We start from the raw sequence: 13,889 nt of genomic DNA on the forward strand, positions 1-13,889 counted from the left end.
AATTGTGTTTTTTATTGTTAACATGCTCCTGGTTGATGTGTATTTGTTGAATACCTGCTGTTGTCAAACGTCACAAGGTTCTAAGAGTAAATACAAACTAGAGGACGGCCCTGCTCTGAGGTGAGCCTGGCTAAGGCTAGACCCCAGTAACCAGCGTCTTGGGTCGCATTTCCCGGCTCTCCTGGTCCGGGTCTCTGCGGGCAGCTCAGGCCCGGGGAGGAGCGAGTTTCAGGCTGGATGTAAGGAGTCGGCCGGGCTTTCCTCAGGGCTGGTGAAAGGAGCGAATAACCCGCCGGCATGGGAGGGAAGACCCCACGAGTGAGCTTCTGCTCCATAGGTTACAGGGCATGAGGGCAGCTGGCCCCTGACTCAGCCATGCCCGGGCTCGGCCTGCCATCGCCTCTGGAGGGAAGGCGGGCCCGCCAGGGGCGGGGCCTGGGAAGAGCGGGAGGAGGGTTGGGGAAGGAGGAGAGCAGGGAGGAAGAGCCTGTGGGGAGGAGCCAGGAGGAGAAACGCGGGAGAAGCTGGAGGAGAGGGCGGCGGGAAAAGGCAGAAAGGGGAGCGGAAAGAAGAAAGAGGCGCGCGGAGGAGACAGGGAAGGGGAGGAGCCTGGTTGAAGCCGGGGGCGTGGCCACTGAAGGGGGTGGGGCCGGGAGCGGTGCCAGGGGCGGGGCCGGGCAAGGGGCGGAGCTGGGGGAGAGGCCTCCAAGGCCGCCGCCGCCGCCGCCACCGCCGCCGGTGCGCGTTCTCCTCCAGCGGGCCTGGCCGCTGGGGCGCTCGCTCAGTCGCTGTTCCTCGAGGCGCGGACTCCGGCGGCCCCGGCCGACTAGGACGCCCCGCGCGCCCCCCGTGGGCCGCCGCCGCCGGGGCCGGGGGCCGCGGAGACACGGGCGCGCCCGGCCGCCCGCCGCCTCCTCCCTCGGCGCCCGGGGCCGGCATGGAGCTCTTCCAAGCCAAGGACCACTACATCCTGCAGCAGGGCGAGCGCGCGCTGTGGTGCAGCCGCCGCGACGGCGGCCTCCAGCTCCGACCCGGTGAGCGTGGCGGTGCGGGGTGGCCCTGGGCCGGGCCCGGAGCGGCGGGGCTGGGCGGGGCGGGGGGCGAGGAGGGGGCGCGGCCGCCCCTCGGCGGGGGCAGCCGGGCGGGCGCCGCCTGCGGCCCAGGCGCGCGGGGCGGGGCGGGGCGGGCGCGAGCGGAGGCGCTCGAGCTGTCATTATTTCCTGACGGGAGGGAGCTCCTGTGTCGCCTCTGCGCCTCCGCGGGGGACAAAGGGCCGGCGACCCTCGTCCGTCCGAGCGCGCCGCCGCGTCGAGATCCTCTCTGCTACCCCGGGGAGCGGACCGGAGCCGAGCCGGAAAGTTCGGACAAGGGACGCCTGGCCTTAGAGGCCTCTTCCACTCTGGAGCGGCTCTGGCACGTCCTTTGAGACAAGTTCTGGGTTCGAATCCCATCCCGATCTCGGGCCAGAAACGATCGCGCCGGTTCAGTGGAAAGTCCTGCGGAAGGTTCACTCCCTGTTGACATCTGTGTGTTTCTGGTCCCTTATTGTTAAAGGTGTGACTTCGTTCTGGTTACCTCATAGGCACCCGACTTAAAGCACCTTTTCTTTGATTTTAGTATTATAACTGAACTGCGTTGTAATGTTAAACTTTTAATACTTTCGTATGACTCAATATTGTCGTACAGGATGTATCGTGGGGCAGTGTTTGGGTGTCATGTAAGCTGTTAGGAGATGCCTAAGTCTGCAACGATTCGTTTGCGTTAGGAAAATTAGTCGACAGCGGTGAGTCAAACAGAGCAGTCCCTGCCCTCAGAGAGCTGACATGGGTCCAGGGGGCGGTTTCCTTTGTGGGGGGACTCCGTAGCACCTCCCCGTTTGAGGCTGCCGGTTCCTTTTCCTAATCATCTCAGAGAGCTTTCACTTTAGAAGTGAGGGAATAGAATTCTTTAAAGAAATAGCCAGAACATTTAAAACTTACTTGTAATTCTTGTGTAATGGAGACAAGGATTACATGCTATGAACTGAAAAGTATAGAAAGTCCAAATGAGCATTTCGTCACAGCTGTTAACCGTGTATAAGATGATTTCCAAGGACCTTTTCCCTAATATATTATTCCCAAACCCCACAACAGCCTTACAGAAGCAGGTGGTGGTATTCTCTTTTTCAGGTGAGAAGACAGGTGTGAAACTTGAGTAACTTGCCTGAGCTCACAGAGAGCCTCCAGAACACTTTTCGGCAGGTTCCACTGCTTTCTTATGAGGACCTGCTAGTTGATTTGTGAGAGTAGTGAAGGAGAACTTATTATTTTTTTCCTAGGCTCTGGGTGTATTTTCTAGCTATTACATTTTATTTCCTCTATTCAGAATGGAAGAGAAATGACTGCACCCTGATAAAGTTCCTGATGATCTTGGGACAGAAGTTGTTGTAGATAGGATAATTTTGGCCAGTCTCCAGTCATTCTATTCTCTGTTTTTCCTGATTTGACCATTTGCCTGGCACACCCCCCACCACCCTGCCCCCAGGTTGGGGTAAGGCTTCAAATGCTCCTTGAAGAAAGGTAGATTGCAGAATTCTCCAGGCTGCCAAAGAGCCAACTGTTTAGATTCTTAGAGCTTGACTCTTACAGCTGGATGGAACTTGAGATCATCTCCAGTTCATCGGACAGAACACTTTTCTGTGCCTCATTTCCTCAACTATAAAATGAGGGTTGGGCTTTTGAGTCCTTGTACATCACAAAAATGTTTTTAAAACAATACCAATTTGTTCAGTGTTTGTTCAGTGTACATCTTGGAGGACAAGAATTCTTGTGTTTTGTAAAGAAACAGGAGATCTCTAGGTGGTCACCTGTGAATTTGGGCAGTTGATTAAGACATAAATAGGGAAGACTGTTATTTCCATTTCTAGGGCCAGTCTTTCCTTTCTCTTAGCCTCTAAGGTTGACAGAGGTGAACCAAGCTAGTGGAATTACATGCAATGAGGTAAGGTCACAGGAGTTCTCTGAATAGGAGGGGTTTTAAGTGAATTATTTGTCATTTTCTTTGGTTTATGTTTGTTTCTTGTACCAGGAGGCTCTCCAATCCTGGTTGCTTGGGGATAAATTACTCCCCTCAAGTGAAGTAAATCAACTCTTCTTGGATGCTGGCTAGCAACTTTCAGTGGAAGGCTACTGAAACCCATACTTCTGAGCTAAGAAGCTCAGATGAGTCACAGGTTTAAGCCTTTAAGGAATATTCACAGGGTAATATGGGCCTAGATTTTGGATTAAGCCATGTGATTTGTATTACTGTTTATATATCCAAAGTCCATATCAAAAGGCAAATTAAAAAATTTTTTTCTGAATAAAATGGCTATAGTCTTTGCAATTAAGTTTATATCACTTCTGAGGATATAGGAGACCACAGAGAGAAGTCGACCAAAAATCTGGAGGAAGGAAGAGGCCATTATGTTTCTGAAGTAACAGCCTGTTTTGATCTTTAGTGTTCAAGTGTACCCAGTGAATAAAGGATCCCATGCGTTAAACTTTACCAAATAGTTTTTCCTATCCAGTACTCAAGATCCTTTCTAAAGAATGACTATTAATAATGGTATTTTAATTGGATAAGTGCTTTTCAGATCTTTTTCTATAGAATCATTTAATATTGTCTTCATTTTATTGGATCTTTTCCCTCTGCTTTCATGGACAGTTTTGCTATTGTTTGTAATGACAGCATTTAAAATCTCATTGCTTTCTATTGGCTATTTAACTGAATAGATTACTGACCAAGTCCTTTTGTTTTCCAAAGGGCAGTATTACAAAACCAAAAAGGCTGTGAGCATTGTGGTTTTTGTTTGTGGCTATTGAACTTTTCTTTTTCCTAGAGATATCGGAAGAATCGCTATTGATATTTATAGACCATTTCCTTAGCCTGGAATGTTTGTCCGCCCCTTTTCCTGCCTAATTTATTCTGTCAGACCCAGCTCAGATACTGTGCTCACCCTAGCCCACATCCCTAGGGCAGAATTATTGGTCACCTTTATCGTGTTTCCAAGTGCTTTTTATGCCTAGTGCACACTTATTAGCCCATACGGCATCATCCTATGATAATAGTTGGCTTGCTCATGCATTCTCCAAGGCAAGGACCGTATGTACTCATCTTGGTATCTGGGCTTTAGAGTGGTTAGGAGGAAGAAGGCCTTTTTGTGTGAGTTGAGCTAAAGTCCAAGTTTTTTCTCAGTAGTATCATTGCCATAAAAGTAGGATGTTGTGTTATGCTTAATATTAATTTTAGGCCCTGTTTTAGAATATCTTCTAATTGGGGCAGAAAAATCTCTGTCCAGCTGGGTGAGGAAGTAAATATGAGGAAAGGTGAATTTCCACTTGTGTTATTTTTCTGATTTAGCATCACTTTTTTTTTTTTAATCTTTGTGGTAGTATTCCTTATTTTCTTCTTTAACAGTGTTTTAATTTTTTCAGTTTTTTCTTCTAGCTAAACACTTGAGTACTGTTATTTTTTTCTGGTTTTTCCATTTCTTAAGGGTAGTGAGGAGTCTGCGTTCATATATAGCAACTGCTTTTTGGTGGATGCTTATGTCCTTTGCAGGGTAATAACTACAGGAGATTGTTTTATTTTCTACCAGGGAAAATGGTAAAGCTCTGTGTGAATATTCAATAAACTCCTGAGAGTGGTGTTTTACTATCTGAGAATAAGGATTATAATTTAAAGACTTAAAAAGGAATATAATACAGTCTACTATTGGGGAAGGGTGATATGGTCTTATCTCTTTAGTCTTAAAATTGCTTCCACTAAGTGCTTGTGGCTTTGTCTGATATGATGGTGTTATGTAATTTCCTGCTGAGTATTGCTTCATTCTATTCTGAGACTGAGTGACCATAAAAAGATGGCAAAGCATCTGTCATATACATAACATTCATAAGCATGTAAACTATATTTATAGATATGATACTCTGAATGATGAATACCAGAGAACATTTTTTTGGAGGAGATAGTAGCTCTCAGAATTCACAGAAACCTTAAAAATTTGATGAAAATTATTTTTAGTATGTCATATGAAGTTAACTTTTTCTGAGTGAGAAATTATAGAATTGAAATCCACTTAGAACTTTTATCTCTTTTCAGGAATTGTATTTTATGAAGCTAGATTCAGTTTATTTAAAGTTTTTAGTGTCATTTGGTATTTACTTTAGATAAAAATGATTTTGAACTTTATCTTTTTAAAAACTCATGTTTACTAAAAATTCACGAATTACCATGACAAAACATAATAGGGCATTTTAATTTATTTTTTAAGATTTACTTATTTGAGAGAGTGAGCGAGAGAGAGCATGAGCAGGGTGAGGGGCAGAGGGAGAATCAGACTCCCCGCTGAGCAAGGAGCCTGATCCCAGGACCCTGAGATCATGACCAGAGGCGAAGGCAGACGCAGGTGCCTAACAGACTGCGCCACCCAGACACCCTAGGGCATTTTAATTTAAAAATTGGTTATTGGGATGCCTGGGTGGCTCCGTTGGTTGAGCGACTCATTCTTGATTTCAGCTCAGGTCATGATCTTGGGATTGTGGGATCAAGTTCCGTGCTCAGTGCGGAGTCTGGTTGTCCCTTTCCCTCTGCTCTCACTCCCGCTAGTGCGAGCGCGTGCTCTCTCTCTCTCTCTGGAATGAATAAATAAAACCTTTTTAAAAAATTGATTATTAAATCTATTGTAAAAATATTTTTAACCATTTTGTTGAATAACTAGGTTTTTTCCTGGTGTCTTTAGTCTTCAGTTTCTTTTAAATGGCTTAGCAGTTTTATACCCCAAACTACTTTTCTCCCAGATTTTTTATTTCTAACAGGAAAGCAGTTAGGTTGATTGTACATTTATTATTATGAACATTGATGCATGCAAGGTAGAAAAGACCCCTCTTTCTAAAGTAACCCCCACCTTCTTTAGCTTAAAAAAAAACAGTCTAACATGACTGATGACATTTGCAATCAAGTAGTACAGATTCGGGGAAGTTTTTGTGTATATTTTGTTGTCTACATTGTCAACTGAGATTAATAGTAGTAATAGCAATAGCTTTTATGTACTGAGCATTTTTCTGAATCAGATACTGTTCTAAGACCTCGATATGTACTGTTTCATTTCATCCCCACAATAAACATCAGGAGGAGGATTTTATTATTAACCTCATTTTATAGGTGAGGAAGCTGAGGCACAGAGAAATAACTTGTCCAGGTTCACAGAGTAAGAGAATAAGGCTTCTAATCCGGTATATGACTCCAAAGCCAAATTTTCCGACAAAAACGTTTTATAAACCTTTCTACCTTCTTGACTACAGTTATAGGATTTATATTTTTATGGGTAATATCTGAAATGTACCTTTAGCTATCATATTCATTATAGGGTAGTGTATGGAGAAAATAAAAAAGCCTTAAATGTCAAAGCATGCATATTGAGAAAGGATCTATATAGAACGAAAGGCTGATAAAGGGACTACTGGTTGGTTCTTTGACCCTACCCCTTGCCCTGACTCCTTGTTGCAAAATTAGTTTACGTAGTTACAGGGAGTGTTGTTATAGAATAGATTGCCCAGTGGTTTTTCCAGGTTATGGTCAGTTTATCAGGTTTCTCTTAAGTTTTTAGAACATCTGCAGTTTGGGAAGGGACTAGATACAGGGTAGATCTTGGAGCAGAAACATTGATATGTACTGACTGGTAACTAGTTCAGCCAGTGATGAGCAACTGGAAGCCTTTCCCAGTCTGTCAAGAGTCCTGGATCCAATTTCACAGGCATCCTTGCAGAGCACATAAAGTAGAGAGGGAGTGGAGGAGAGAAGGTCTTCAGGACAACCGCCTTCAAAGCGGGCCAGAACCTTTGTAGGGTCACTGGTTCCTAGACGTTTGTGTTCCGACCAGGCCTGAGCCAGCAGATGCCAGGACTTGCCAAAGTCTGGCTTCAGAGAAGAGGCAGTGTCAAGGCCTTTTAGGTCAGAGCATTCAGGTGCCAGAAACCAGGGAGCCCTGACAGCTTGGTGTTTCAGAAATTTGGATGCATTCGTGCAGCTCCCAGATGCCCAGCAGCATGACTCCCCTTTGTCCTAACTGCCCAGCCTACCTCAGCCCCAGTAAGGAGAAGGGGGTGTAGATTTTTCACCATTTCCCTAGCACCTGACCCATAGCAGGTCTTCTATAAAAATTATATTGAATGAATTGAAATGATTCTAGTCCCTGGTCAACCCTGTGTATCTTGAGCAGCAAAGGGGCTATTGGGAGGATTAAACAGAGAATGTAAGAACTGAAGACCAGAACACTGCCTGTCTTGCCAACCAAAAAAAACCCGTTCTCATTTTCATTTTACTCATAAAGGGGGGGAAATCTAACTTTTAAGTCTGGGATTCAATAAATCTCTTTTTGAATGAAAATAAATGGGATATAAAGACCTTTTTATTTTTCTCGAACTGGCCCTTATGCAAAAACAAAACGAAACAAAACAAAAGCACTTGTTGCTAAATTTGTTCCTTGTGATTTGTAACAAAATTAGGTGATTGATGTATTTGCAGATAAATACTAGACTATTGGAAAATCAAGCTAGTTTGTGCCATTGATTGTGTGGATTCTCAGAGCCATAGTCTGACTTTGGTGTGGTTTCATGGGGATTTAAATGCGTTAGAGCTTTGTAAGATATATTACTATTTTTCTATGAATAAACTGTAAACTGGTCTATTTCTGTTCAACTGTTTTAAAATATAACCTTTAAAAATCTAATCTTGCAAACACGAGCCCTGAGAAGTAACAGCAATGTCCTAGAACCCCTAGCAAATAATTACTTGTTAGCTAGTCTAAGTTATAATCATTATGTATTAACTGACCATAATGGAGCTGAGAAGAACATTTGGAGTATATTTAACAAAATAAAGAAATAATACATTTTTAAAATTATCAGTAGCTGTTGATAATATGTTAAGTAGTATTTTAGAATTGATGATAAACACTGAACGTTTAGCATTATAGTACTATCACAACACATACTGGTAGGATCTTAATTAAATCCCATGCTCTGTTAGGATGACTCATTTTCCGGTTGCTGTGAGACCCTTGAAGAAACTGCTCTCATTCACAAAAAAAGCATCCACTCCTGTGTGCTTTCTTTGGTAAGGCTGGTTGAATGAGATACAGGTTGATTTTAGGTCAGTGTTTCTTGTTGTTTTTTCTTTTAAGTTAATTCATTTTATTTCCGGTTCGTTCAAGTTTAACCATGCATGTCTTTAACTTGATAGTGGGATATTTAAAACTACATTTTCTTTATGAGTCTTTTTTTTTTTTTTTTAAAGATTTTATTTATTTATTTGACAGAGACACAGCAAGAGAGGGAACACAAGCAGGGGGAGTGGGAGAGGGAGAAGCAGGCTTCCCGCGGAGCATGGATCCCGATGCGGAGCTCAATCCCAGAACCCTGGGATCATGACCTGAGCCGAAGGCAGACGCTTAACGACTGAACCACCTAGGCACCCCAGGCTTTTTTTTTTTTTTTAAACACTTTTCACTTACACTGAACTTCAAATTTCACAGTTTCTGCAATGGTCAATATATACAATTTGAAACAGTCACAAGATCAGAAATATTAGGAAATTTAAACACTGCCATAATGCTTTTAATTTTAGTAGTTTGCATGTGTAATATTAATGACGCTTCTGAATATCATTATACATTGTTTTTATGCCAGGTATATACATTCTTCTTATTTCAGGCACATATACATCTCCCCACCCTCGGGCGACAGACCAAATTGTTGAGCAGAGTAATAGTTTGCTACTCTTCCTTCTGGGCAGTTGTGCTTCTTGGCTTCCAGGATTCATCTCTAGTAGCTATTTCATTTATTCCCCTTTACCTCTTTCCAGTGCACATCTCACTTGACTTATGGAGTAACATCCTGATAACCCAGTGTAAGCTGAAAATATTGTAAGTCAAAAGTGCATTTAACACACCTAGCCTACCAAACATAGCTTAGCCTAGCCTGCCTTGAATGTGCTCAGAGCACTTCAGTTAGCCTACAGTTAGGCAGAATCATCTAATGCAAAGCCTATTTTATAATCACGTGTTGAATCCCTCCTGTGATTTATTGAATACTGCACTGAAAGTGAAAACAGAATGGTTGTATGGGTACAGAATGGTTGTTAAGTGTGTGGGTTGTTTACCCTTGGGATCACATGGCTGACTGGGAGCTACAGGTAGCCAGGGCTGCCCAGCATCATGAGCTTATGATATTGGCATAACACTAGCCCAGGAAAAAAATCAACATTTAAAATTCAGAATACAGTTTCTGTATTCTTTTGCACCATTGTAAAGTCAAAGTCATAAGTCAGACCATTGTGAGTGGGGGACCATCTGAACTCCCTTTTTGCAAGGAAGCAGCCTCATTTCCTCCCTGTAATTTTGTGTTCTGTTTCTTTCTCCTTCCAAATTATATTCAGTCTGAAATTCTGTGAAGTCGTTTATTCTTTAAACATTTATTGAAGACCTGTCTGCTGGGCAATGTGCCAAAGAAAAAGGTGGCTAAAACACTGTACCCTGTGGCTGAGGCTGTGGTCCAGTGGGGGAGAGACATACGCAGCATTCTAGAGTGACAGATGCTGTGACAGAGCTTAAGGCCCAGTTCTGCTGGGAGGCTTGGGTTGGGTATTAAAGTTTGAGGTTTTAGTGTTGTCTTTTTTTTCAAGGTGGTGAAAATCTGTTTTTCTTCCTAATAAAGAAAGTGGGAAGAAAGGTGCTCTTTTATTTGATTCTGCGAAGTTTCTTCCAGCTCTTAATAGTCTGATTGCTTCTCTCTGTAAGAGTGGTAAGTCCTGGAAAAAAAACTAGCTGTATACACTAGTAGACTTTTCTGGACTTTTTTTTCTTGGCAGACGTAACTCTTTGTGTGCATCATGACTTCATTCTAATTGGGTACTCAAAAAAAAAAAAAAAAAGAGTAAAGCAAAAAAGGTTTATGAGAATGAGTCGTGCCTAATGGCCAGACTGAAATTGTACAGGTTCTCCTCCTTACCTCCCACCCACACCACACTCTGTTTGATCTAGAAGCATCTTCATCTGAGGCCAATTAGAAGGGCAAATCCTAGACCTGATGGTGGGTTTGAAGGCTGAGCTTTTTGTTGGTGGGGACAAATGGTGGCAGAATGACTATACAAGCCATCCTAGATAGAAGAGAGTAAGAGTTTTAAACAAAGTTTTCAGGAAAGGCTAGGAAATTAAACACCAGCTGGGAGAAAATTTGCATCTATTTAATTATTGAAGTGCTAATTTTATGCATCTTGGTTGAGAGTTTTAAAATGAGGAAAGAAAATACCAATTGTTAGCTCTGATTTAGCTTTCAGGATCCTATTTTTGAAAGATCTATCAAAGAGCAGTTTTGGGGAGCACCGGGGGGGGGGTATATCCCAACCCTTGGGTAATGCATTATGAGTTTTTTTATTTGAGGATTTATCTGATCCTTATTTGAACTGACTATATTGTCAGCCTCTTAAGGTAATGAGTTTGGAAAATTGTCATTTAAACTGTACTTGCCTTCATTTATTCTCAAGCCATGTCTTTTAAATCTTTTTTTTTTTTTTTTAAGATTTTATTTATTTATTTGAGAGAGAGAATGAGATAGAGCATGAGAGGGGGGAGGGTCAGAGGGAGAAGCAGACTCCCTGCTGAGCAGGGAGCCCGATGCGGGACTCGATCCCGGGACTCCAGGATCATGACCTGAGCCGAAGGCAGTCGCTTAACCAACTGAGCCACCCAGGCGCCCCACAAGCCATGTCTTTTAAACATGTGTCTCCTGTGTTAGTATTCTGAATGCACTGTGAAGTCCATGCCTTCCATAATTTTATACATTTCCAGCAGGTCCTCTCAGAACCTGATTATAGCATCTGACCTTTCACAAAAGTCTTTTTTTTTTCTTTGATTGTCCTCAGTTCTTTTTTGAGTTGCACTGGCGTTTTCTTGAGATGTGACACTTGGGACTTTACATGTCAGAGAATCATAACAATTTTTAGATTGGTTATTGTAGAGGTTAAAAAACAATTTCTGATATCCTTCATGATCATGGTCAAAACTCTGTAGCTCTGTCACCGCACCATAATTAGATCCCTGTTTTAATAGAAAAGTATAGAAATTTTTTTTTTTTTTAAAGATTTTATTTATTTATTTGAGACAGAGAATGAGAGACAGAGCACGAGAGGGAGGAGGGTCAGAGGGAGAAGCAGACTCCCCGCTGAGCAGGGAGCCCGATGCGGGACTCAATCCCAGGACTCCAGGATCATGACCTGAGCCGAAGGCAGTCGCTCAACCAACTGAGCCACCCAGGCACCCCTAAAAGTGTAGAAATTCTTAAGATCCCTTTACTAAATAGTGGCTCTCATCTTTTAAGTATTCTTAGGGTTATTTTTTGAAATATTTCTTTACACTAGTTTAGATCAGCTTTTTTTTTTTTTTAAGATTTTATTTATTTATTTGACAGAGACACAGCGAGAGAGGGAACACAAGCAGGGGGAGTGGGAGAGGGAGAAGCAGGCTTCCCGCAGTACAGGGAGCCTGATGCGGGGCTGGATCCTAGGACCCTGGGATCATGACCTGAGCCAAAGGCAGACGCTTAACGACTGAGCCACCCAGGAGCCCCTTAGATCAGCTTTTATGCCAACTATGTTATGAGATCTTTATGCAGTTCATAGTACTTTATTTCATGAAAGTGTTTCAACTCCTACATGGCGCGGCCATCATCTATGAATCAAACTGATAAAATTACTAATGCAGGTTCCACCCAGTAACTTACAATCCCTTAGACCAGTAATTCTCAATCTGCTGGTACATTAGATCACCTGGGGTAGATTAACAAAATGCCTGTGCCAGGACCCCACCCTAACCAACTGAGTCACTCTCTCTGAAGGGGTGGGGCCTAGGCATCCGCATTTTCTAAATCTCCCAGATGATGATCCTGAGAAGCCAGGATCAGCAACCATTGAGTTAGAATTCACACTGGGAAATCACCAGCTGCTAGAACTTCTAAATTGGGTTAGCTTTTTAGCTTGCTGAATGCTGGAAAATAATTACCATTAGAGAGTTAAAAAAAAATGTGTATCAAACTTTGCATTTATAAGATGGCACCTGAGTCAAATGATTCCCTAACCTGTTTTCCCTGCTTAATTAAATTTTAAGAACTGAAGCATGAACTAACAATGGGAACTTTCAGTTCCTCGTGTTAGAACCCTTGTCCTCATCTATTTGACTTTGGTGTTGGTGATTGTCTTTTCAGAGCAATAATATCCTTTGTCTTTAGCAGGAAGTGAAACTTGGGTCTGATTATTTATGCCTACTCTAGCAGCTTTTTTTTTTTTTCTTAAAGACACAAGTGAAACTGCCCATAAACTTCAGTAGATGCGTGAGACCCCAGGCTTATCTTGGGCTGAGGGAGTGCCAGTCACTCTGGGCTCTTGGAATGAATGACTCATGCGCTCTGCAGGCATACCGTATTTAATCACTTGTTTTCTGTGTACCAGGAAGAGGAGGACATGTGAAAATAGAAGCCATGTACTGCCAGATGGGTCCGAAATAAGAGTGGAAATGTTGACCTAATGGGTCAAACAATTGAGCTATGACGAAATACCCAAATGTCTTTGGGTGTATGTTACTTTAATTATTTCATTAATTTAAATTTGACATTATTTCTAAAGTGCTATACTTTAGTAATTTGTAAGCAACTCTACTAGATAACTTTGAAATTCCTAAATTTTAAAACCTATTTGCAAATTTGAAATGTTTCTCTTTCAAATTTGCATGACACATGGGACTGTACCTTTTGAAGGAAAGATTAGGAAGCAATATGTTTGTTGGAGCAGATCCATTACATGGCTGTTCTTTGTGGAAGGATGGTAGAAGCCCACTGGTCACACTCTCTGCCATGCCATTGCCTTCTGCCTCCAGAGTAGCCATTAATATTGGTGACAAGGTGTCCATTACCGAGGGTAGTTGCCATGTCTGCTCAGACTAATATCTACATGCGTCCTCTGTACACACAAACTCTGCTAATACCACCTTTTATTTCCTTAGTGAAGAGTTAACAGGTTAAAAAAAACCACACATTTTGAAGCGAGCTGTGTGCAAGGTGCTGTACCAGTCAACAGAGTCCCCACGGTTTAGAGAGACGATACTACACTCCCTTCTTGTGCCAGTTACATTGCCCGTTTCGGCCTCCCTCTATTGTTTTGTCTCGTCTTTACATGGGCAAGGGAAGCCATGTGCCCCTGCTAGACCTTTTAAGATAATTTAAAGTTTCCTCGAGTTTTCAGGTAAGTCTTCCATTGCAAGAAATCACACTGCATTATTTATTATATTTATTGAAAGATAAATGCTTTTAGTATTAAAAGCACCATATTGGAAAAGACTGGTCTTTTGGGGCTTCCTTTAAAAACAGTAAAAACAAGATGTTAGGCTTATTAAATGTCATTGAAGATAAGCAGTTGGTAGGAGAAATCCATTTTCCATTTCAATCTTTCATGCTTACTTTTACTTAATTATTCATTCATTTGGTTCAATAACTATTAAATGAGTGCCTGCTACCAGTGGTGAATAAAACAGGCATAGAATTAAATAAACTGAGAGGTTGAGACTTAAGTCTCTCCTTTAAGTGGTTAGTTGAAACTGTACATTTATTTTTATTTTTAAGATTTTATTTATTTATTTGACAGAGAGAGACACGGCAAGAGAGGGAACACAAGCAGGGGGAGAGGTAGAGGGAGAAGCAGGCTTCCCACGGAGCAGGGAGCCCGATGAGGGGCTTGATCCCAGGACCCTGGGATCATGACCTGCGCTGAAGGCAGATCCTTAACAACTGAGCCACCCAGGTGCCCCAAAACTATACATTTATTTT

At 42.5% G+C, this 13,889-nt stretch overlaps 1 protein-coding gene across 3 annotated transcripts in view; it reads left to right on the forward strand.

The window, feature by feature from the left end:
- The first annotated feature begins 840 nt into the window (after positions 1–840).
- INPP5F (inositol polyphosphate-5-phosphatase F) overlaps positions 841–13,889 on the forward strand; it is an 84,090-nt gene continuing 71,041 nt past the window's right edge. For 2 of the 3 annotated variants that reach the window (XM_021700284.1, XM_021700286.1), the window contains exon 1: positions 866–1,034. In XM_021700284.1, the coding sequence (XP_021555959.1) occupies positions 938–1,034 (97 nt within the window). In that variant the 5' untranslated portion in view covers positions 866–937. Of the gene's footprint in view, positions 1,035–13,889 lie in introns of all 3 variants that reach the window. The other variant, XM_021700285.2, reaches the window with a different exon arrangement.

The sequence above is a fragment of the Neomonachus schauinslandi genome, chromosome 6 (genome assembly GCF_002201575.2).
Source record: "Neomonachus schauinslandi chromosome 6, ASM220157v2, whole genome shotgun sequence".
In the NCBI taxonomy this organism is placed as follows: Eukaryota; Metazoa; Chordata; class Mammalia; order Carnivora; family Phocidae; genus Neomonachus; species Neomonachus schauinslandi.